The sequence below is a fragment of the Myxocyprinus asiaticus genome, chromosome 31, assembly GCF_019703515.2.
Source record: "Myxocyprinus asiaticus isolate MX2 ecotype Aquarium Trade chromosome 31, UBuf_Myxa_2, whole genome shotgun sequence".
In the NCBI taxonomy this organism is placed as follows: Eukaryota; Metazoa; Chordata; class Actinopteri; order Cypriniformes; family Catostomidae; genus Myxocyprinus; species Myxocyprinus asiaticus.
In genome coordinates, this window is record NC_059374.1 from 24,804,283 (window position 1) to 24,828,443 (window position 24,161).

General features: G+C 37.7%; 1 protein-coding gene across 5 annotated transcripts in view; it reads left to right on the forward strand.

Annotated features, from left to right (window-relative positions):
* Positions 1-24,161, forward strand: part of LOC127422498 (MAP/microtubule affinity-regulating kinase 4-like) — a 58,735-nt gene that overhangs the window by 31,297 nt on the left and 3,277 nt on the right. For 2 of the 5 annotated variants that reach the window (XM_051666063.1, XM_051666064.1), the window contains 13 exons: positions 4,876-4,924; positions 7,020-7,085; positions 8,639-8,709; positions 9,170-9,226; positions 9,386-9,622; positions 11,537-11,656; positions 11,774-11,873; positions 12,950-13,059; positions 13,138-13,321; positions 14,846-15,057; positions 15,201-15,304; positions 18,044-18,331; positions 23,292-23,336. In XM_051666063.1, the coding sequence (XP_051522023.1) occupies positions 4,876-4,924; positions 7,020-7,085; positions 8,639-8,709; positions 9,170-9,226; positions 9,386-9,622; positions 11,537-11,656; positions 11,774-11,873; positions 12,950-13,059; positions 13,138-13,321; positions 14,846-15,057; positions 15,201-15,304; positions 18,044-18,331; positions 23,292-23,336 (1,643 nt within the window). Of the gene's footprint in view, positions 1-4,875; positions 4,925-7,019; positions 7,086-8,638; positions 8,710-9,169; positions 9,227-9,385; positions 9,623-11,536; positions 11,657-11,773; positions 11,874-12,949; positions 13,060-13,137; positions 13,322-14,845; positions 15,058-15,200; positions 15,305-18,043; positions 18,332-21,089; positions 21,173-23,291; positions 23,337-23,627; positions 23,662-24,161 lie in introns of all 5 variants that reach the window. The other 3 variants (XM_051666067.1, XM_051666065.1, XM_051666066.1) reach the window with 3 other exon arrangements.

Here is a 24,161-nt window from a genome sequence, read left to right on the forward strand (position 1 = left end):
TCTGTCCATTACACTCTGGCAAGCCTTAAAGTTAAATATTTAGTGCTGCAGCATCTAAAAACTAGTCTTACTTGCTTTCGACACAATGTTGAGATCTCATATCTCCTTAACTTTCCTAAAGAGGCCCTTGTTTTTTGTCAAAATACTTGCAATGGCAAATCGCTCATTATCAGCTATCTGGCGTGTGTCTGATGTAAATAAAGGGCAAACCTGCTTTAGTACCAGTTTTGTCAGAACAAATTATGCTCAAAGGAAGATGTATGTGTATGGAGAAAGAAAAAAATCCTCAGGACATCAATGTGCAAACAGTGAAGCAAACTTCACTAAAATTCCTCTGCTATTTAAAGCAGCCAAATGTGAAGCTGTATAGGGTCGTCTGTCACATGTTCTACATGTTTAGTGACACACACGTGAAAAAATGGCCTTGCAGGAGAGATAGAAGTGCAAACGTTTTGATAATGAGCTCAGCAAAAAGCACTTCCTCATTCTCATGCTCTGCGATGGAGAGATTTATTTAATCATTGTGTTTATAAGCATTGTGCTTTATACTGTGCTCAAAAGTAAACTTCACCTTGAGTCCATCTCAGTTGCTAGAGCTTTATGTTGTGGTGCTATTTGTCAACCCCTGAATTTGGCCCAGGGTTGGGAAAGTGAGGCTGAACAGGCTCCTGAAATGAAAGTGAATTGTAAATGGAAACTAACTGACACACAGACTGCCAGAGAAAAAAAAAACAAAAAAGAAAACAGGGGAAATCAAAACATGGACTTTTGCCTCTCACTCTCACTGTAGAGGAAATGTTCACACAAAATGTAAAATGATGTCATAATTTATCTTAACAGTGCAAGTTCTAGCATGAACACGCATGCCACTGTATATGCGTTTCTCTCATAACGCTCAAGAATATCATGAATGTCAAGATTTTAACTGGAAAACTACTTAAATTTCGAGTTGTTTCTCACCAACACCTATTGTATGGCTTCAGAAGGCTTGGAATATGATGTGGAGTCGCACTGACTACTTTTATAATCCTTTTTTAAAGTGAGGCACTATCCACTGCCAGTGTTTTGAAAAGAAGGACTGTAACATCTCCTTTTGTTTTCTTCATAAGAAAAAGTGATATGGGTTTGGAACAGCACGAACTTGAGTAAGTTACGACAGAATTTTCATATCTGGGTGAACTATTCCTTTAAAACAAGGAAAAAAACGAAGAAAAATAAACTTAATTCAAGATATATTCACTGAAAACAAGTTTTATTTTCTACACAATTTTCTTCTTACGTAAATTTGTCTTGTTTAAAGATTTTACATGTATTAAGGAGGATATTTTTACTGGAAAACAAGACAAAATACTTATTCAGAAAATTATTTTTGCAGGGTTTTTTTTTTTTTTGGTCTTTTTTTTGGTCTTTTTTCCAGGGTGACTGACTGCGTTTCGGAAAAATTAGCACTAAAGATTCCGTGTACTCTTTCAAACAGCACATTCCACTTGTAATACATTTTCACTCTCTCCCTTTTTGTTACTCTCTCTTTCTTCACTCTCTTTCTGTTTCTCACAAGTATGCTCGCAGTCTTTGTTGTTCACTCTTTCAGTCATGCTCTCACTTTTTCTTGGTTCCCCACATCTCTCTTTGACTGTCAGTTTTTTTTAATGATATAGAGTATGATACATTCTGAGACTCTCAGCCTAAGAAACTGCTGAAAAATCACACAAAACAATTTTGCCAAAAAGTTTATTTTTTCCTTATTTTTCTGATTTGACATTATAGAAACTCAGCAAAAAAAAAAAGAAACGTCCTCTCAATTTCAACTGCTTTTATTTTCAGCAAACTTAACATGTGTAAATATTTGTATGAACATAAAAAGATTCAACAACTAAGACATAAACTGAACAAGTTTCACAGACATATGACTAACAGAAATGGAATAATGTGTCCCTGAACAAAGGGGGAACAAAAGTAACAGTCAGTATCTGGTGTGACCACCAGCTGCATTAAGTACTGCAGTGCATCTCCTCCTCATGGACTGCACCAGATTTGCCAGTTCTTGCTGTGAGATGTTACCCCACTCTTCCACCAAGGCACTTGCAAGTTCATGGACATTTCTGAGGGGAATGGCCCTAGCCCTCACCCTCCGATCCAACAGGTCCCAGACATGCTCAATAGGATTGGGATCCGGGCTCTTCGCTGGCCATGGCAGAACACTGACATTCCTGTCTTGCAGGAAATCACACACAGAACGAGCAGTATGGCTGGTGGCATTGTCATGCTGGAGTGTCATGTCAGGATGAGCCTGAAGGAAGGGTACCACATGAGGGAGAAGGATGTCTTCCCTGTAACGCACAGCACTGAGATTGCCTGCAGTGACAACAAGCTCAATCCGATGATGCTGTGACACACCACCCCAGACCATGACGGACTCTCCACCTCCAAATCAATCCCGCTCCAGAGTACAGGTCTCGGTGTAATGCTCATTCCTTCGACGATAAACGTGAGTCCGACCATCACCCCCGGTGAGACAAAACCACGACTCATCAGTGAAGAGCACTTTTTGCCAGTCCTGTCTGGTCCAGCGAAGGTGGGTTTGTGTCCATAGGCGATGTTGTTGTTGGTGATGTCTGGTAAGGATCTACCTTACAACAGGCCTACAAGCCCTCAGTCCAGCCTCTCTCAGCCTATTGCGGACAGTCTGAGCACTGATGGAGGGATTGTGCGTTCCTGGTGTAACTCGGGCAGTTGTTGTTGCCATCCTGTACCTGTCCCGCAGGTGTGATATTCGGATGTACCGATCCTGTGCAGGTGTTATTACATGTGGTCTGCCACTGTGAGGACGATCAGCTGTCTTTCCTATATCCCTGTAGCGCTGTCTTATGCGTCTCACAGTATGGACATTGCAATTTATTGCCCTGGCCACATCTGCAGGCCTCATGCTTCCATGCAGCATGGCTAAAGCACATTCACGCAGATGAGCAGGGTCCCTGGGCATCTTTCATATGGAGTCAGTAGAAAGGTCTCGTAGTGTCCTTTATAACTGTGACCTTAATTGCCTACCGTCTGTAAGCTGTTAGTGTCTTAACGACCGTTCCACAGGTGCATGCTCATTAATTGTTTATGGTTCATTGAACAAGCATGGAAAACATTGTTTAAATCTTTTACAATACAGATCTGTAAAGTTATTTGGATTTTTACAAAATTATCTTTAAAATACAGTGTCCTGAAAAAGGGATGTTTCTTTTTTGCTGAGTTTATCTCTGATGTATATAATGTGGCTGCTTTTGTTTTGTTCCCTATCATGTCAACTGTATCTGAGAAAAAGTTTGTTTTGGTACGACAAAGCAATCAAAAGTTATAGCAGTACAAATATAATTTATCATAGTGTCAAAAAGCCTCTCCAAACAAATAAACATAATAATGGTACACACACCAAAAAAAAATAAAATAAAAAATTAATTACACATCCAAACACAACAATGTCTAAAGGAATGCATAGCATGCAGACATGATTTTATTAATGAGATTTCACAGAAGGAGTGCCTTTTGACTCAAAGAGTCTGCATCATTGGCAGCTGTGGCTCAGGCGGTAGAGTTAGGGTTAGTGGTTCGATTCCTGGCCCACATGACTCCACATGCCGAAGTGTCCTTGGGCAAAACACTGAACCCCAAGTTGCTCCCAATGGCAGGCTAGCGCCTTGCAGAGCAGCTCTGCTGTCATTGGTGTGTGAGTGTGTGTGTGAATGGGTGAATGAGACACAGTGTAAAGTGCTTTGTAGAACTGCTAAGGTTAAAAAAAGGTGCTATATAAGTACAGACCATTTACCATTATTACATGATGCAATCTCCTGGTGGCCATATGTAACATTGTGCTTTGTGTGGATTATCTAATGATCTCTGCATCCGATTACCTTGTATGTGGGCTCATTTGAAAGATAATCACCTCCTCTAAATGATATTTTCTGTTCTCTTTATTTTTCGTGAAGTTATAAGCAAAAAACACGGCATACAAGCAACACCAACATAATTTTCAAAGGCATACAGTATACTTAGCTATTACTCACTATATTTTTGTCTGTAAGTAAAACAAACAGGCTGGATGTATTCTAAGACTCTTTGAGAGCTTTCCAAAGCCATATGATACATTGCTATTTGATCAATTAGATTTTTTTTTACCAATTACAATAGTATGTACAGTGCAAAATTATTAATAAATTATCAAAACGGAACACTTCTGATTTGACTTCAAATTTCAAAGGGCTTGTTCAGTTTCGATCATAATGCCTACATGCATTATAAAGTAGAGCTTCTAAGCTTTCAAACAATACCTACTTTGTGTTGGTCATGACAATAGTAGTTAATATTTTGACAATTAGATTTTATTCTCCCATCCAAGCTTAAAGGGTTACAACAGAGGTCTTTTTTGTCTTGATCTGTCTTCCATTCAATTTAACTGCTGTTAAAAAGGACACACTGTTCTCAGAGCAGACAGCATTATGACTTGTGTCACAATGAGTGTGTGGGTACTGGGCAGTGTACTGGCAAAGATTTATCATGGGCTTCAGTGTAAATGGTATTTATAGATTTGCACAATTGATGAATATCCATCAGTCTCTGCAGGCACATCCATTCTATGCTCCTGATATATTATTGGTATAATTCATGTAAGCATTTCTGACAGAGAAGCCATCATGGGTACCTTTATCACTAAAGATAACTGATCATACTTGTCAAAGTGAATGATGCCTCCAAAACTGTATTTCTGTGTCGTTTGTTTTTATTTCATTTACATGTAAAATATATATTACACTTATACAAGCATTTCAATTTAAGGTGAATCAGTAATGTGCATAGCTAAGTAAATTCTTTCTCTTTCTCTCTCCTCAGCTCTTTCGAGAGGTGCGGATCATGAAGGGCCTCAACCATCCAAACATAGGTGAGTGTTGTAGGTGCTGTGTAGAGTACATTTTTGCAGTAGTTTACGAAAACAAGATGAGAACTCTATATACATTGTCAGAGCATTCTCCATTTCACCCTTCAAACTGAACTAAACATTACTCTCAAAATGCATTGAGCACCTCTAAAGTTTAGTCAGTCAGTTTAGATTATCAGTTGTTTTTTTTTTTTTTAGAGTATGTGACATCTCTGATGCAATGATCTCTCAGAGGACGAACGATCTTTCCATTAGAATTCATCCTCAATATTACTCTGTCGAACAAAAACTGTGGCCATATTCATTTCAAAGGAATAGTTTACTTACTCTCATTTTGTTCTAAAACTGTACTGTATGAATTTTGTTCTTACATGGATCACAAATGGAGATGTTTGTCAGAGTGTACTGAGTGCTCATTCACCCACAGTTAAAATGAATGGAGACAGAGGCTGTTGAGCTCGAAAAATGACAAAAGAAACCCCCCAAAAAGCACCAGAAAAAGTTGTTTTGATAAGCCATATGATAGCTTTGTGTAAGGAACAGGCCAGAATTTAAATTGTTATTCAATGAAAATCTTCCCCTTTGCCATATCTGCATTGCGCACAATAAAATATAGCACCATGTTTGGCAACAGCAAATGAGATGCTGGATCATCAGTAAATGATAAAATAATTAGAATTTCTGGGTAGGATATATAGAATATTCAAGATATAACCGCAATGATTTTGCTGACTATATAAAATTAAGCATTATCGTGAATATCGCTACGATTATTATGTGCTTTTTATTTGGGCATTAAGTGTCATGAAGAGCGCATTAGCAGACTCATTTAATGATCCTTCGGGGCTGCACAATTAATCAAAATAACATCAAAATGACAAAATGGTCATATGTGATTATAAAACTGCAAAAGGCTACAATTAAAGACAGATAAACATGGTGCGCGCTTCAGAATAAACGGATGACGCACTATTCTGTTCACACACTCATGTTTTTAGTGCTTTTAGAGCGGTTCACATGTATTGTCAAAGAAAAGTACTGCATGTTCAAGCATTCATACAATTCCAAACTCTAGTAACCACTACAAGTTATTATACAAATCTACAAAGGCAGCAAAGTTTAAGAGAATGAAGGAGATGACGGCGTTTCACCAGATGTGGAACGTTGTAAACCGTCAAATACACACAGCACTTTCAGTGTCAAAATAAAAGCTCCAGGTGAAGGCGAAGTAATTAGGACATTTTTATAAATACTTTTTTATCTAAAAAAAAGAAAATGTAATCCTCAAAATAATAACGATAATTCAGTATTATATTATAATATTAAAATTGACTGGGTCCCACAGTAATAATTTCGTAGTATGCAATATTCAGCTGGGTTCTGAAAATTAAGTGAAAAATAATTTTTGCACACCTTGTTCATTAACAGAATTTTTGTATTAAAAATAAAGGTAAATAATGCTTTTTATTAAGCTGCTATATCATTGTATATAAAATATAATATAAAAGTGCATATCAATAAAAATGATAAGATCTCATTCTCCCTGTGGGAAACATGCCTTCATTATTTTATATAGATTTTTATTCAATGCCTTTAAAATATTAAAACTACTTGGCTACAATGGATTTTTGGATTATTTAAATTGGAATTACTTTTGAGCCATTTCAGAGGAAATTCAAAATCATGGAGATATATATCAAATATCCAATAGGCTGAAAAACATTTTTGTAGCAGTATCCCAGCCCTATTTCTGGTAAAACTATTCCTTTGACCAATTGAACATCAATCTGTACTTATTCCCTTTTGCTCAATGCACATAATACCATGCTTTTTTTTTTTTTTTTGCCCATGTATCATTGTAATACCCATGGTATTCTTTGAAGTTGCAAAATACCATGGTACATGAATATGGCAGTTAATCAGTATCATGGTATATATCAAAGTAGCATGGTATTGCCATCTGATGCGATCACTGTACCATTATACAGCCACAGTAGATTATTGTAATGGTGGGTTGATGTTGCAGCAACTTCAATGGCAAGTGTGATTTCAACTCAATGTTAAACTTATCTAAATCTTTCTCCTCTCATACCTACAGTTCAGCTCTTTGAAGTGATTGAGACAGAGAAGACCCTCTACCTTGTTATGGAGTACGCCAGTGGTGGTACGTTTCCTCCCCTATTACCTTCACATACATGTGTACTAAATATGCATGCTCTCTAATGCACTGTCCCTTTAATATATTACAGTATGTACCCTCAAGCTTTGTTAAATATACATGAATGAGCACATGTTTCTCTTCTCCTGATATCCGCTCAAATGTAAACATGCATGCATGCGTCTGTCGCATTAATCAGACACTGAACTAAATGCATCTGCACAGGCCTCATCCTTTATCTATCTTCTCCTCTTCCCTTCCTTCCTCCATTTCTATAGGTTACATGTGAATTCAATTATTCAAGCAATTAGAGCCCCTCAGTAAAGATGCTCATAGTCAAATCGAGCTTATTCTAACTTCAGCTCATCTCTGTTAAGTATCTCAGTCCTATTTGAGGCTCTTGAATCGGCTGCTTTCAAAATGAATCACACGTTTCCACTCTTAATCTATCTGCTGAGGCATGTTCGTGTGCACAGACACATACACCAGTATCAGGGTTATACTACATATTGGCAGTCTGCCTTCTCTGTTTCCTTCCCCTGCTTTACATCTCACTGGAAACGTATTCATTATCTCTCCCTTCCTCTAATGATTCTAATTCTGTCGTCAGTGAATACGTAGCTGGATAAAATATTGCGTCCGTTCGTTGGGTATTAAGTAGACGACTTCATTAGTCAGGAAATTCCCAATTGATTGTCCATAACTTATCTAAATGAGTTATATTAGTGGACTCCATTAGCCTTTCAGTGTGAATTTATCTTAATCTTTACTCAAACCTTTAAAGGGATAGTTCAGCCAAAATGAAAATTCTGTCATCTTTTGCTCACCTCAATGTCATTCCAAACCTGTACAATGTTATTTTTTTCTGTAAAACACAAAATGGAAATTTGTAAAGAATTTTTACACAGCTCTGGCCATAAAACGATAGTTCACAGTGACCAGGGTTTGTCAAGCATAAAAAAAAGCACCATAACAGTAGTCCTCTTGACTTGTGCACTATATTCCAAGTCTTCTGAACCTATATGAAGTTTATTTGAGGTACAGACCAAAATGGTGTTGTAATGGGTATGGAGGAGGAGGCGGGAACCGGCAGAACAGTCAACATAAGTTTAATTACATAAATAAACTTAAACATAAACACACACGCACAGCGGCCACGTGTGTCTCTCTCTCTCTCGAACTGGCGTTCCCGGCTTCTCTTTATCCCTCTCCCACTGATTGGGCTGATTCAGCGCCGGGTGTCCATCATTACGGCCCAGCCACGCCCTCCTCCTCGTCACAGGTGTATTTATGTTGTTGTTTTTTTTTGTCCTTTTTGAAGCTTGACAGTTGTTGTATGTTATGATTTGCATAACGACTCTTCAAAAAAAAAAATACTTTAGTGATCCACAGTAAAATTTACATCATACAGGTTTGGAACTACACAAGAAAGAGTAAACAATGACAGAATTTTCATTTTTGGGTGATCTACATCTATATGGCTTTCTCAACACTTTCTTTGCAAAAGTTTTTTGAATTTAAAATTTTTTTGTTTTATTCAAGTTGTTATTCTGTGGTAGGTGAAGTGTTTGACTACCTTGTATCCCATGGGAGAATGAAGGAGAAGGAGGCACGTTCTAAATTCCGCCAGGTAAGACATATAACCTACAGTGTTTTTTAAACACTGTTTAAAAATCTTGAATCTTCTTAATCTTTGGAGAAGTAAATATCAGTTATGAAGAGCAAAAACTTTTTATAGAATATACAGAGATTGTTGTTTTCTGTTTCTAAAGTGTTTAAAGGGATAGTTCACCTCAGTCACCATTTAATTTTATTGCATCTTTTTTCCACACACTAAAAGTAAATGGTGACTGAGGCTGTCAATCCTTAACATTCAGCCTAACATCTCCTTTTTTGTTCCACTGAGAAAAAAATTCTTACAGGTTTAGATCTACATGACAGAATGTAAATGATCCCTTTTAAGATGCTAAAAAATAAGATTATCTCTCATAAAAATGTAATCATGCCCATGCCCAATACATTTATGCATCTTTGAGTTTTGTTAAACTTTAGTTATAGAAACGCTCTACATGTCAATGTTTTTCTTTCAGATTGTGTCTGCTGTTCATTACTGTCATCAGAAGAATATTGTTCACAGGGACCTGAAGGTTATTGTTCTTTCTTATGACTTATACATCCTTTTGAATATACCTCTGGAGCATTTGTAGAGCAAAATTAAGGTCTTACCATTGCTCACTTTACTTACTTTAAAAATATCTCCAAAGCATAAAATCGTAATCACATACTCCATCTTATATCTCTCTCAGGCGGAAAACCTGCTGCTTGATGCAGACTCCAACATCAAGATTGCTGACTTTGGCTTCAGTAATGAATTTAAGCTGGGCAATAAGCTGGACACATTCTGCGGCAGTCCTCCCTACGCCGCCCCAGAACTCTTTCAGGGGAAGAAATATGATGGGCCAGAGGTGGATATCTGGAGTCTCGGGGTGATACTCTACACGCTAGTAAGCGGATCACTGCCCTTTGACGGACAGAACCTCAAGGTAAACCCATCCTTTCAGCATAACAAATGTATAGAAAAAACCAGTATGAAAAAAAAGAGTCTACACCGCGGCACAAATACTCACGATATACAGTAAAGACAACTGTGGTGCATCGGGTAGAATTTTATTTGCAGGATTGGAGCAATTGTACCTGGTTTTATTAAATGCTGCCAGGAGACGCCACAGAACAAGTGTAATATCTAGTGCTGTCAGTCGATTAAAATTTTGAATCGCAATTAATCGCATAATTTTTCATAGTTAATCACGGTTAATCGCAGATATTGAAAGTGCTGAAATGTGACTATATAATTATTTTCTTGTCAAAATGCATTTATTTCCTTTTTAGGAAAGAAACCAAAATAATATGTAACAATATAATGCTTTATTAACATTTTCCTAACAAAGCCTTCCACAGTATAAAGATAGAAATTCACTAAAACAGCACCAATTCAAGTAACATTAAATGTTTCGCAAAGTCTAAGTGGGAGTTTGACTAATTGAAAGAACTAGTCCCCACATACGTTGCATATTCATTGCAGTGGGCATTAAATCTCTTAAACTCTCATCCTCCACAATATTAATCACCCGGGAGACTGTGGCTATCCACTTTGCTGCAGCAATTGTGAAGCCACGTTCATGATTCGCGTGAGCGTGTTAACAACATTAACGTCAAGTGCTGCTTTGATCTCCACATAAAAAGTGCTCACAGACAAATTTTGCATTTTCGTGATAGTTAAGATTTGACCTGCTTCTATGGTAATTAAATTGCACCTTACAGAGACCGCAAAGTACTTGCTTTCCGTCACAAGTCCCATCTGGGCTTGTTTTATACATACAAATAGAATTAAGGGGTCCTTTCCCATCGCTGTTGTGGTGTGTCCGTCAATGTAATGTCTCCGGGTGGACACATCGCAAAGGTCTCCTAGTCCCACAAGTGTTTTTGGTGGTTTATGCTTTGTTAACAGTAAATGCATTAATTGCGATTAAGAAAAATGAATGCTTTAAACTTTTTACATTTATCGCATGCGTTAACGTGTTAATTTTGACAGCTCTAGTAATATCTGATATAATTGGGGCTGAAATGGGCTGCGATACCCATATGCCGCCTGCCTCCGCGTACCTGGGAACACCTGCGCTCAAAACTGTTCTGGCGGATTGTGAGGAGCCACTTTAAAGAACAGCTGTAGGTTGAACATTTACGAATGTCAAGGGCTATGTTCGAAGAATTGTGTGCCAAGGTCTGACCTTTCGTTTGGCCAGTCATATCAAGCTATCGCACACTCTAGCACGCACACATATGGTCTAAAAACGTCATTGTTTTGTGAATAAAGTGTTTCCATCACCTTAATGTGCATTTTAACTAATGCGAAACTCTAGAAAATTCACATCCTCCTAGCGCATTATATTTAAAGCGAATTTTGAGAGTTTATTCGCATGCCAAGTGTTTCCATTCTGGATTTCTTATGCGCAATATTTGGAGGGAAACCCAGCTAATGTGTTTTGTGTGGTGAATTACTGGCTGTCGAGCACATGAAACAATCTAAATTCAAGAGAAGTCCTTCAGAAACAGTCAGTACATTTTTGTTTACTTTTGTAAGCTAAACTATTTTGATATTGTGTTGGGTCACCACTTGATGTCCAATGTACAATCTGGGTCCTGACACAAAAATCAACTGAGAACCACTGCTTTAGGTGGTATTGTGAGTTCTCTTATGTCGTTCTAAATGGATAACATTTTGAGACATCTACTAAAGCACCTCACGGGCAGCAGTTGGATCTTATGAAATGCTTTGCGCTCAAGTAATGTAGGTCAAGTAAGCTCTCATTGTTACTCTGTGCCGTGGGGGTGATTTGGTGGGTGACTGGTTCCGAATTAGATTTGGTGTTGAACAGACATCTATGTTGTTCCCTCAGGAATTGCGTGAGCGCGTGTTGAGGGGGAAATACCGTGTGCCATTCTACATGTCCACCGACTGCGAGGGCATCCTGCGCAGGTTCCTTGTACTCAACCCCGCCAAGCGCTGCACACTGGAGGTGAGGAGGAACAACTGTAAACCTTAGCTGATCACACACGCTCTCATGTCTAATTGAGCTTTCTGCTGCCATCAGCCTTTAGCTCACTCTGTTTGACTCTCTGTTGTTTCCTTTCAGCAAATCATGAAGGATAGGTGGATAAATATTGGGTATGACAATGATGAGCTGAAGCCTCATGTGGAGCCTGTGGAGGATTATAATGACACCAGCCGTATAGGTGAGAGATGCTGCCATTACTTTCCCTTTTTAGCTCTTTATCATGACCTTTTATACTTGTGTCCAGTTAATCACTTAAATTCAGGATTTGTGCACTCTTTCATCATTTCTGGGGTAGCATGGTGTTAAATATCTTGACTAGTAACCTGAAGGTTGTAGATTCAAACTTTGATCACCATTGTGCCTTTGATCAAGACACTTTAGACACATTAATTCCAGCCAAGATGACCGTGGCAATAAAAATATCCATCTAATGTCCATCTAATAAAACTAGTGTTGCTTAAAGCTGCAGTTTTTTTTTTTTTTTTTGCTAATTGCAAAACATTTAAACAGAAAGAAATAGTAATAGTAAAATAGTATTTTTTAAGCTGCTTTATAATTTATAATTTAATTTCAACCTTCAACCTTTGAAACTGTTTTTCTTATTTAAAAATGAGCACTATGCTTAAACAACATCTAGATTCAAAAATGACAAAAAAAAAAAAAAATGCATTCATACATAGAAGCATACATTCCAAGTCTTTTAAAGCAATACGATCACTTTAAATAATGACAGAATTTTATTTTTGGGTTTATATTTTGCCTTTAACAATGTCATGCATCCACAGTGCCAACCAATGCATTGAGTTGTAATGGCAAGATTCAGGTGAGAAAAGCTGTTTTAATTTCTGCCCACGGAAGGCAAAGTCACTGAGAAAAATCAAATTACATTATTCGAGTAGTGTTTTTACTACTCTGATATTTAAAGCTGAACAAGTACTCGATTCATCGATTACTTGTGCACATCTCTACATATGACCAACCCAATATTGCTCGTTTTATGTCAGTAATTCCCTGTAATTGGATGTTTCACTTGCGAAATATACTAATCAGTGCGGACTGCAAATAGCATATTTTGACAGTGGCATCATTAACAAAGAACTTTTGTTTTTGTGTCAATTTACATACACACCGCTAGGTGTCAGAGCAACAGAAACACAAATATTAATGAGTGCACATTTAAAAGTCACTTTATATAAAAGTGTCTGCTAAATGACTACTTAATCAAATCATTCTTGTCTCACTCTGCCCATACAGATGTAATGGTAGGAATGGGTTACTCCCGTGATGAGATCAAAGACGCCCTGACCACACAAAAGTACAATGAGATATTTGCCACGTACCTGCTGCTGTGCCGCAAGAATGAGGTGAGACTGCTGGATTACAACTGATCAGTCTGTGTGCTATTCTGTAAGTGTGTTATATCTCATATGCTTCACGTATAGGATGGTATGGAGACCCGGTCGAGCAGCAGTCTGTCTATAGCACGGGTTCGGCCCGGCACCATCACGAATGGCACCAGCAAACACTCCTCCACCTCCTCGTCCAGCTCCACCTCTGCCTCAACCCACACTAAACCCCAGCGCAGTGCCTCCACCTACCACCGCCAGAGGAGGCACAGTGACTTCTGTGAGTCCATAAACTAGGGCTGGGTGATATAGCTAAAAGATTATATCTTGATATTTTTTTCGATATTCATATCTACTCTATTTGCTCTGAATGGCATAGGTTTTATTTTTATCAGAGTACCAGTTCAACCAAACAATAATCATAGCCAAATAGATTTAAAATTTTTAATGCAAGAAAAAAATGCAGTAAAAATCTAAAGGGATAGTTCACCCAAAAATGAAAATTCTCTAACATATCACTTCTGAAGACATGGATTTAACCACTGGAGTCTTATGGATTACTTTTATGCTGCCTTTATGTGCTTTTCGGAGCTTCTAATTTCTGGTCAACATTCACTTGCATGTATGGACCTACAGAGCTGAGATATTCTTCTAAAAATCTTCATTTGTGTTCAGCAGAAGAAAGAAAGTCATACACATCTGGGATGGCATGAAAGTAATGATGAGAGAATTTTCATTTTTGGGTGAACTGTCCCTTTAAAAGTAATCAAGGTATGTTTTACAATAAATGAAGATAAGGAAGAATGATATTTAATCTTTTTCTTTTATATGCACCAATATTACAATACATATAATAATAATAATAATAATAACAACCAACATACATGTAATTTTTTACTAAAACACTTTCATACATGAAAATGGTACACGGGGACTTCCATGAACATTGAGTGATGATAAAAACAAATAGTTTAATCTAAGTTTTGTATCAATTCTTTGAGTTTTGTTTGAGCTGTTTCATAGAAATGAAACAAACTAAACAACTCTTAACAGCATTTTTGCTACCAAAGTTTAAATCACAGACGTAGAGCTGTTCAACCATGATGTCAATTTGTAGGCGAACCCGGAAGGCTAATTCGCCATGGGTTCCCTTTGGAATTTCCAATGGGGTTATTCAATTTAAGAGAAAAACAAGGTCTGTGATAAACTACTTGAAGACCCTTGGACATTTTGTTGTACAACATAAATAACACAATTGTACCTCATACGTGAATTTTGAAGCCGCTGTGTGTAAAAAAATAAGTATGTTACTAACAAGTTGCTAGATAAGGAATACCACAAGTATGTGAATTAACATACTTGATGAAACAGAAAACTGTAATAGTTCTTATCTAGCAACTTGTTTGCAACATAAGTTTTTAAAAACACAGCGGATTCAAAATTCACAATTGAGGTGTGACTGTGTGTAATTTATTTTGTAGAACAAAATGTCCATGTATTGTCAAGTAATGTTTACCACAGACCTTAATTAACTCATAAATCCAAAACTATCATTATAAAAACCCATAGGAAAATCCAGAGGGAACCCATGGCTAGGAAATGCTCATTCTTTCCTGGGTTTTTGGACAACAACCTGAACAGCTCTATTAAAACATTCTTAACACCCTCTACTATCCTTAAAACCCCATGGATGATAACATTTTTATAAATTGCCTAGGTGCATTGAAATACAGGAATATGCAAATATGGACACAATCTTATTCCTGCCATGCCATTAAAGTTCTTATCTTTACATGCTCATCAGGTGGGCCGTCAGTGCCAGTAGCTCAACCCAAACGCAGCCCCACCAGTACAGGTAAGGGGGATCTAAAGGAGGAGCGTCTGCCCTCACGGAAGGCCAGCTGCAGTGTGGTGGGCAGTCGTAGCATCCCCCCTTCAAGCCCCATGGTTAGCACAGCCAACAACCCCAACAAGGCCGAGATCCCAGACCGTCGCAAAGAAATCAATGCAACAACGGTAATCAACCTTCATTATGTATACAGTATGTGGTTAGCTCATTTTCAACCAAAATGCCACAAAGAACCTTATAAAACGGAGGTCACATGTTAAAATGGTCTCAGAATTGGTTCTCAATGTCTGCTTCCTGTTTGATGCTTTAGAACAACATCCCTACCAGTGCCATGACTCGTAGAAACACATATGTATGTACGGACCGCACCAGCACAGATAGACACGCCTTACTACAAAATGGGAAAGAGAACAGGTAAAATGTGTGTTTTTTGTTAAATGAATGAGTTATGTACATGGTGAAGCTGACATTATTTTTCCTTTGTGGTTGTTAATTGGACTGGATTTAGTGTGTTATGCTTCAGCTGTGGTAGATGGTGACTGCTGCTCTGTCATTCTGTCTCTCTCTTTCTCTCTGTCTGTTTCTAACATTGTATCTCTTTCCCTCTCTCTCCTTCCTCATCTATGGGGAGGTCCAAAGACTGGCTGTTATTAGAGAGAGAGAGAGAGAGAGAGAGAGAGAGAAAGCAGGAGGCACATGTTTTGTCCTGGTCACAATGGTGCTTGACTGGTTGACCTAAAGAGGCCTCCCTTCCCCGAGCCCAGCCATATCACATAGTATAGGTCTGTATGGACTATATTAATAAAAAATAAAATAAAACAGAAATGAAATGAAATTAAACTATTCATACATTAATTCCACTTCTTTATCTCTCTCTCTCTTTCTCCCTTCTCTCTTTCCCTGCATATTTATATCTCCACCATTCAGATGTGGAGTCGTGTGCAAGCTTTTTTCCTCTAAGAGCTCCGTTTTAAATTGCCTTAAGTGGCTGTTTCTGAGACGGGAGTAAGAACACGAGAGCTCATGCCTCACTGACTCGGTAGCATCCTGCCTCACAGTTACACTCAACAAAACCCAGCTAGAACTGCCTGGCCAAGCGGCACAATCTGATGTCAGTCTAATCGTATCACTATAGAGTTACTGTGTTTCCTTTTGGACTTTGTGTTATGGATTCAGTCCTGCCACCAGAATACCCCCCAGTTACCAGAGTCATGGTAGTCTTGCATAGCCAGACTTTTTACTTGCGGTATAAAGCCTGGTCCTCATTGCAGCTTATTTTGGCCAAAAACCATCCACTCAGGTTTGATCAACATGTAAAGCCACCAACCACAGTTTCGTTTTTTTGTGTGGTTTATGGCAGGATTTTCTGAAATAGATCACAATAGTATACCTGCATTTAAAATTATATTAAAATAATTGCGTGGCGTTATCTGTTAACAGTTGTATAGAGAATACTGAAACAAATAGCAGAAAATGTTAATAGACTATGATCACAATTTTTGTCTGTCCAAAAGTATTTTTCTGCCCTTGAATATCTAGTTTACTTGCTAGTAAAGGGATAGTTCACCCACAAATGAAAATCATGCCATCCCAGATGTGTAAGACTTTCTTTCATTTGCTGAACACAAATAAAGATTTTTAGAAGAATATTTCAGCTCTGTATGTCCATACAATACAAGTGAATGGTGACCAGACCTTTCAAGCTCCAAAAATGATATAAAGACAGCATAAAAATAATCCAAAATGACTCTAGTAGTTAAATCTATATTTTCAGAAACAATATGATAGATGTGGGTGAGAAACAGATAAATATTTAAGTCTTTTTTTTCTTCTTTTTTTTTTCTTTTTTTTTAAATGTAAAAGTGAAAGTGGAGATTTTTTAGAAAAAAAGGATTGAAAAATGTATCTATTTCTCACCCAAAGTGATTGCATCGCTTCAGAAGACATAGATTAAACCACTGGAGTCATATGGATTATTTTTAAGGTGCCATTATGTGATTTTTTTTAGCTTGAAAAGGCTGGTCACCATTTACTTGCATTGAAAGGACTTACAGAGCTGAAATATTCTTTTAAAAATCTTTGTTTGTGTTCAGCAGAAGAAAGAAAGTCATACACATCTGGGATGGCATGAGGGTGAGTAAATGATAAGAACATTTTTATTTTTGGGTGAACTATCCCTTTAAATGCCTCAAACAAAGTGCCAATGAATCTTTCAAAGATTTGATGTCACTAACCTGGAAAACTTTGGCAAAGCCAGTGATTATTTCATCCTCAAAAGCAATTGTTGTATCATCCTGCTATCTGATAAACACAACCGTTTTGTGTTCAAGTACCACTAGAGAGTGCAACAGTGCCCGCCCTCCTTTTTAGCCATGTTGGTTCTGGAAGTATTTTTCCTATTCATTTCTTCTATAGGCATTTCTTAAAATCCTTCATAAAAGATGAATTAATAAAATCAACCAGCTCTGAAGTGAATCACACCATTACAAACTTTGTTTTAAAGCAAAAAATTATTTGAAAGTTGGATAAAAAAACACAAAGGTACAAGAATGTGTACTTACAGTATTTCATGAGGGCACAAACTACAATCCCATAAAGCATTGCGAATTAAGTAATGGAATGAAAACGATGGAAAAATATTAAACTATTGATTTTAAGTGGTTGTTTGTAAGTAACACACATAAACATATAACACAATATATTTAAATTTTATTGCAAAATATTCAGATATTTACAAATATATCAGTAGTTTTCACAGTATGTCATGCAAGTGGGTGGTCGCTGCAGCGCTTGTTTGTCCACCATTCTCTGAGTGGTGGAGCATTTCTTTTCAGGGTCATTGGGTAGTGTAGTTCTTCACCTGGAATTCCACTATTTAACACCTTTTTTTTTTTAAATGAAGTTGAAATAGCGCAGACTGATGGCTACAACGGAAGCATATGCCATCAGTTAACAACCTCAGAGCTCACTGTAGGTCTGTCTTTAAAGGTTAATAAGTTATTGTTCAAAATTAATTTACATATGAAAAAAGTGAATGGGATTTTTACTTTTGGAACCAGATTGTTGCGCTTTAATGATCTGTTTCCTGACGAATAGGGCTTATGATAAATTGTGTACCAATCCTTGTTTTCTTGTCTCTTTTTCTCCTCTTAGCTCCTTGTCACATCGAATACCTCCAGCCTCTCCGTCCACCCATAGTATCTCTGGGGCCGGGGCCGGGGCCGGGGCCTCCAGCTCCACATCCTCTGAACGCTCTCGGCTGATGAGGGGCTCCACCATCCGCAGCACCTTCCATGGGGGGCAGCTCCGGGACCACCGGGCTCCCACCCATGCACCACCCACCTCCCCCACTCTGTCCCACGAAGCCAGCCCTCTGCCTCACTCTCGAAGCCGGGCAACCACCAACCTGTTCACCAAGCTGACCTCCAAACTCACCCGCAGGTAAGAGGAGAGAGACGGTCGGGGACACAATAATGCCTCGTTTTTGTCTTTTAAACCAGAATAACTTTGAGAGAGTTAACTTGTGAAAGTTATTTTCAGATTATGAAGACAGCATAAACCAAAAAACAGCAAGATCTAAATCCAGCCCAAATTCCCAAAACCTCTCTTAAAAACAGCAAACAGACCAGCAAAGACCAGCAAATCAGCTTAGACTGGTTTAAGCTATTTTTCTCAGCAAGGAAAAATCTATCTCTCTGAAATCATCCATTTGAGCAGAGCAAGTATTACATCAACAATTCGATGTTTAGCCACATAAAACCAAGATCACATGGACTCTACCACTGGAGCCAATCAATTTACAAAGTCATCTTTCATTTGGTTAGGTGCCCATTGTCCTGTGTAATGTAAGCATGTAATGTAATTAGATATATACATTTTGTGTCTGCAATGTAATTGAGATATTCAGTAGATTGTAGGAATGCTGATGGGACTTTTCAGCATCCTCAGTGAAATTGTTTATGTGCGTCCTAGGCTCAAAGCCAAAAAGAAAGATTTTGCCAAGATACTCAGAAAGATACTCTTTATTAGATTAGAAGCTTAGTGATAGATTAAGCACCTATCTAGGGTGACGTCCCGTGGGGAAAATCCTTTCTCGCCATAAATCTGCTTATGTACCAGGGCTGTGCCAATACAAGCATATACACTCACCGACCACTTTATTAGGTACAACCTGTACACCTACTTATTCATGCGATTATCTAATCAACCAATCATGTGGCAGCAGTGCAATGCATAAAATCATGCAGATACAGGTCAGGAATTTCAGTTTATGTTCACATCAACCATCAGAATGGGGAAAAAACGTGATCTCAGTGATTTGGATTGTGGCATGATTGTTGGTGCCAGACAGGCTGGTTTGAGTATTTCTATAACAGCTGATCTCCTGGGATTTTCACACACAACAGTCTCTAGAATTTACTCAGAATGGTAAAAACATCCAGTGAGCGGCAGTTCTGCGGACGGAAACGCCTTGTTGATGAGAGAGGTCAAAAGAAAATGCTACAGTAACTCTGTACAATTGTAATGAGCAGAATAGCTTCTCAGAATGCACAACATTTCGAACCTTGAGGCGGATGGGCTACAACAGCAGAAGACCACGTTGGGATCCACTTCTATCTGCTAAGAACATAAAGCTTTGGCTGACAGAAGTGGAACCCGATGTGGTTTGTGCATTCTGAGATGCTATTCTGCTCACTACAATTGTACAGAGTGGTTATCTGAGTTACCATAGCCTTTCTGTCAGCTCGAACCAGTCTGGTCAACAAACAATCATTCCACGGTCGAAATCACTGAGATCACGTTTTTTCCCCATTCTAATGGTTGATGTGAACATTAACTGAAGCTCCTGACCCGTATCTGCATGATTTTATGCATTGCACCGCTACCATGCGATTGGCTGATTAATTGCACAAATAAGTAGGTGTACAGGTGGACATAATAATATTTTTATATAAGAGTGCATTTATGTCATCATCTACAGTTCTTGTTCAGAATGTTTTTAAAATACCGGAATTGTTGATTTTCATGACTTTCGTTTCCATTAACGGTTCACGAATGTCCAATTTTCCACTGAATATTATACTAAAAAAAGTCTGTCAACACACTTTAAAAAAGAAATGTATTACATTTATTTCCAATTTATTGTATCTGCACTATTGAAATCTCATTTCAGTTAATACAGTAAGAATTGCATTTTATTTCCAAATATTTATTCTTCAAAAGTACAAAAAGAATCATTAATGCAACCGGAATCATTAAGAAGAAACAGAACTGGAAATGCTAAATTCCTCACAATTCCCATCCCTATCTACAGTTCAGTTAATGAAGAAGCAGGTCATCTAAATAAGCTAAAAAAGTGAAGTAAACCACACAAGAGAGATTGAAACTGATCCTGCAGATTCACTCTCTTTGTGTATACACTCTAGTCTCTATTATGTAGTTTCACTCTCTCTCGCGGACATGCTTTCTTTATTTCAATATATTTGTCTTTTAATTAAAGGTAAAGTGTGTCATTTCTGCCACACTAGTGGCACCAAACTGAATTGCAAAAATAATTACTTTTTAAACATGTTTCCCAAACACTCCTCTTGTATCTTATTGGTCGATAAAACTCACGCCATTGGTTGAGTCACTATTGCTGTCTCGGGCTGGTCAGGATGCTCAAACAAACAGAGCAATGTTTTGAACCTGTCACAGAGCCACAGTGTTTACTCCCTTTGGTGGAAATTAGCATACATGTAGCTTACTTATAGTTGTTTCTGCATATTACATTGGTTTAGAAGAAAATAAATTACAGACACAACTTTTTAAAGTTAAGAAGATAAATAATTTAGAATTTGTTTTGAGCGGTAACAACTGCTGTCAAATAATTGTATTTTACAGCATCGCTGTTTACCGAATCGTGACATGACACAATGTGTATCATACACCAAACTCTTAATATGTACTCTGCATTAACTCTTCCTCGAGCCTCCTCTGTTATTAACCAGAAGCTTCAAATACCTGCTCCCTCTTTATCCCTCTATCTCTTGGTCTTGGCTGTGGTTGGGTGCTTTATGTTTCTGTTTGTTTTGTTTCTTTGCCTTTTTTTCCTTGCCAATCAGCTGCAATCTGATTTCTCTTTCACTCTTCTGTCTGTCCTTCTTTCTGTCTGCCACACTTTCCTTCTTTCTCTCTGTTTTCCCCCATCAACTCTCAGGGTCAATCTTGACCCGTCTAAGCGGCAGAGCTCAAACAAGTCTGTCTCGGGCTGCACTCTGCCACAGGGATCAAAAACAGTTAGTAAGTTCTCTTTTTTTGTTTGTGGCTTTTTTTTTTTTCATCTATCAGTCTGTCAAAATTTCTCAGTCTCACCACTCTCTTTGTTGTTGGTGCTGGGTGTCAGAGAAACTCCTTGAGCTTGTTTCACAAAAGTCTACACAAATTATGAATTTGCTTTTAAAGAGAAAGTTACCCAAAAATTACTAGCATGTCATTCCAAACCCAGTGATTTTGTATTTTCTGTGGAACACAAACAAAATATTTTGTAATTGTCTGGAGTGCTCTTTTTCATAATTGGGACTGGCTTGGGCTATCAACCTTCAAAAATGGCATAAAAGCACCATAAAAGTAGTCCATACGACTTGAGTGTTATATTCCAAGTCTTCTGATGACATACGATAGCTTTATGTGAGGAATATACCACAATTTAACTTTATGTACTGAACAACCTCCCCTTTGCTGTAGCTCTCAAATCTCATTCAAATATGGTGCATCAAGACACATCGCGTCAGGTTTGACATCAGTGGACAATGACATTTGACATAATTTACGCAAAGCCTGCCATGCTGTGTCTTGACATAATATTTGAACTGAATGAGATTTTAGAGCTACAGTAAATGGGAACATTTTCAGCCAATCACACCAAAATTTGGTCTGTTCCTGACAAAGCTATTGTATGTCTTCAGAAGACATGGAATATACCATTTGAGCAATATGAACCATTTTAATGGTACTTTTTTGTCATTTGTAGACCTCAACAGTCCTAGTCCCTATTATGAAAAAGAGTGCTTTGGGCATTCTGCAAGTATTTGGTTTGTGAAGCAAAGAAAGAAACCAAAACATGTTTGGAATGACACAGTGGTACCTTTAATATTAAATAATGGATTTTTACATTTGTTTGATTCTCAAGGGGTCTTTAACACCACTGCTCACTTTATTCATGAATAATATCCTCTTAATAAAAGCCTCTTATCTTGGCCTATGGCATATTGTGAACCCTCACAGTGTGTCCTCAGTCAGAGTTAGGTCAGATAACAGGAACTCATGACACTAAAAATAAATGGTCCTGCTGCAGAAGAAAAAACCATTTCAGCTGGAGTGTTCTATCACAAGAGCCTAAATTCAGAGAAAGCAGAGCAGGGGCTTCCACTCTCCATTTAAACCCAGATTAGTTATGTAATTTCTATTTCATCCTCTAGTAGTAAATAACAACTCAGTGTTGGCCAAGCTCATTCACCTTCCTGCTTACCACGTGATATTTCTGACCAGATGTTTATTTACACGCAAGGCAGAGCCCTCCATTTTCATTATAATGGTTTAAGAAAAGAGCTGTGTCCCTTTAAGAGGGAAACGTTGGCTGCCTCATTTGCAACTTCATGTGAATGGAAAGTTTCACGATTACTCCTAAAAGCTGCTTTGAACTGTAGCGCCCTCATGTGGATATCAGTGAACTAGCAGAATAGCAGTTTGTTTTGAGCTTGTAAGTTAACCTCTAATATTGTTCTAACATCTAATACTACTCAGGTAGTATACTAGATTAATACCCTGACAAGCAAATTGCCAGACACACAAGAAATTGGATTATTTAGATGAGTGTTAAAGGGATAGTTCACCCAAAAATGAAAATTCTGTCATCATTTACTCACCCTCATGTTGTTACAAACATGTATGACTTTCTTTCCCCCATTAGGCAGTATGTTAGCCTCAGTCACCATTTACTTTCATTGCATCTTTTATCCATATAATGAAAGTGAATGGTGACTGAGGCTAACATTCTGCCTAACATCTCCTTTTGTATTCCACAGAAGGAGGAAAGTGGTAGACAGAATTTTAATTTCTGGGTGAACTATCCCTTTAAGGATTAATTTTGTTTATTTATTTGTGTTACACTGACATGAAGAAACGTGTGATGTCTCAAAAACACAAGTAAATACATGATCCTGCCCTCTACAAACCATCCCTGTCATCAGTTTTATTACATTTATTGTATTTCTTTTGTTGTCAGTGGTGAATTTTTGTGGATTGCCAAAGGTGACGTCAGTGCAGTGCAAGTCTGTGTTGTCTAGTTGGGATAAAAAGTGCTAATCACCACCCAATTGGCTGATTGATTCCTAACATGAACCTTTTTCTTCCTCTTGAGGGTCACAGACGAACCTGAGAGAGTCTGCAGATCTCCGGTCACAAGGTGAGTTTTTCTGTATTCTTTTCAGTACAGAAGAAAACTGTTTTACTGAGGAAGTAATACAAACTATCCATCCCCCAATTTTGGACTGTTTTCTTCATTTCAGAAAACAAGCTAACAACTCAAACAGAAGAAAAACAAAAAATAGGTAGATGAAAAAAGAACAGTATAACAGTGCTCAGTAAAAAACAAAACAAAAAAAAAATACAAATACAGTATGTATACCATTTAAATACTTCCATTCATACTATTTTAATTGTAGACCTTTTGATTGTCTTTGTTACCTCTTCTTAGCTACGGATGCAAAAAATCAGGCTAAAAACATCAGGTAATTTCTAGCATGTGCTCCTTGCCGTGACAGATCAGACTGATCAGAATGTGACTGCTGTTTGTTAATTTAATAGAAAACAGTGTATGTATACTGTGCGCGTCAAAACTAGCTTAGGTAGTTTGTTTAGATCTCTGTATTGTCCTTCCCTTTACCTTTTCCTTATGTTATAGTATTCATTTTCAGTTTCAGTGGGATATTGCATACCTCAATTGGAATGTCATATATCAGTTTGTTTAAACATGAATGTTTGAATGACATGCTGTGTGATTTAAACATGCATTTAAAGGTAATTTGTATGAGGCGTATTTTCATGCATGAAAGGTAATGTATGGCTGCACAAGAGTATGTTACGGGATGTACTGATTTTAGCTCTAGCAAACATAATGCGCTGTAAAATGTTCTATGCTTGATTACAATGTTATTATATTACACTTTAAACCCTTTAACTCCCCTTTTTAAGCAATACACATTGAGGCCATTCACATTTTATCATGACT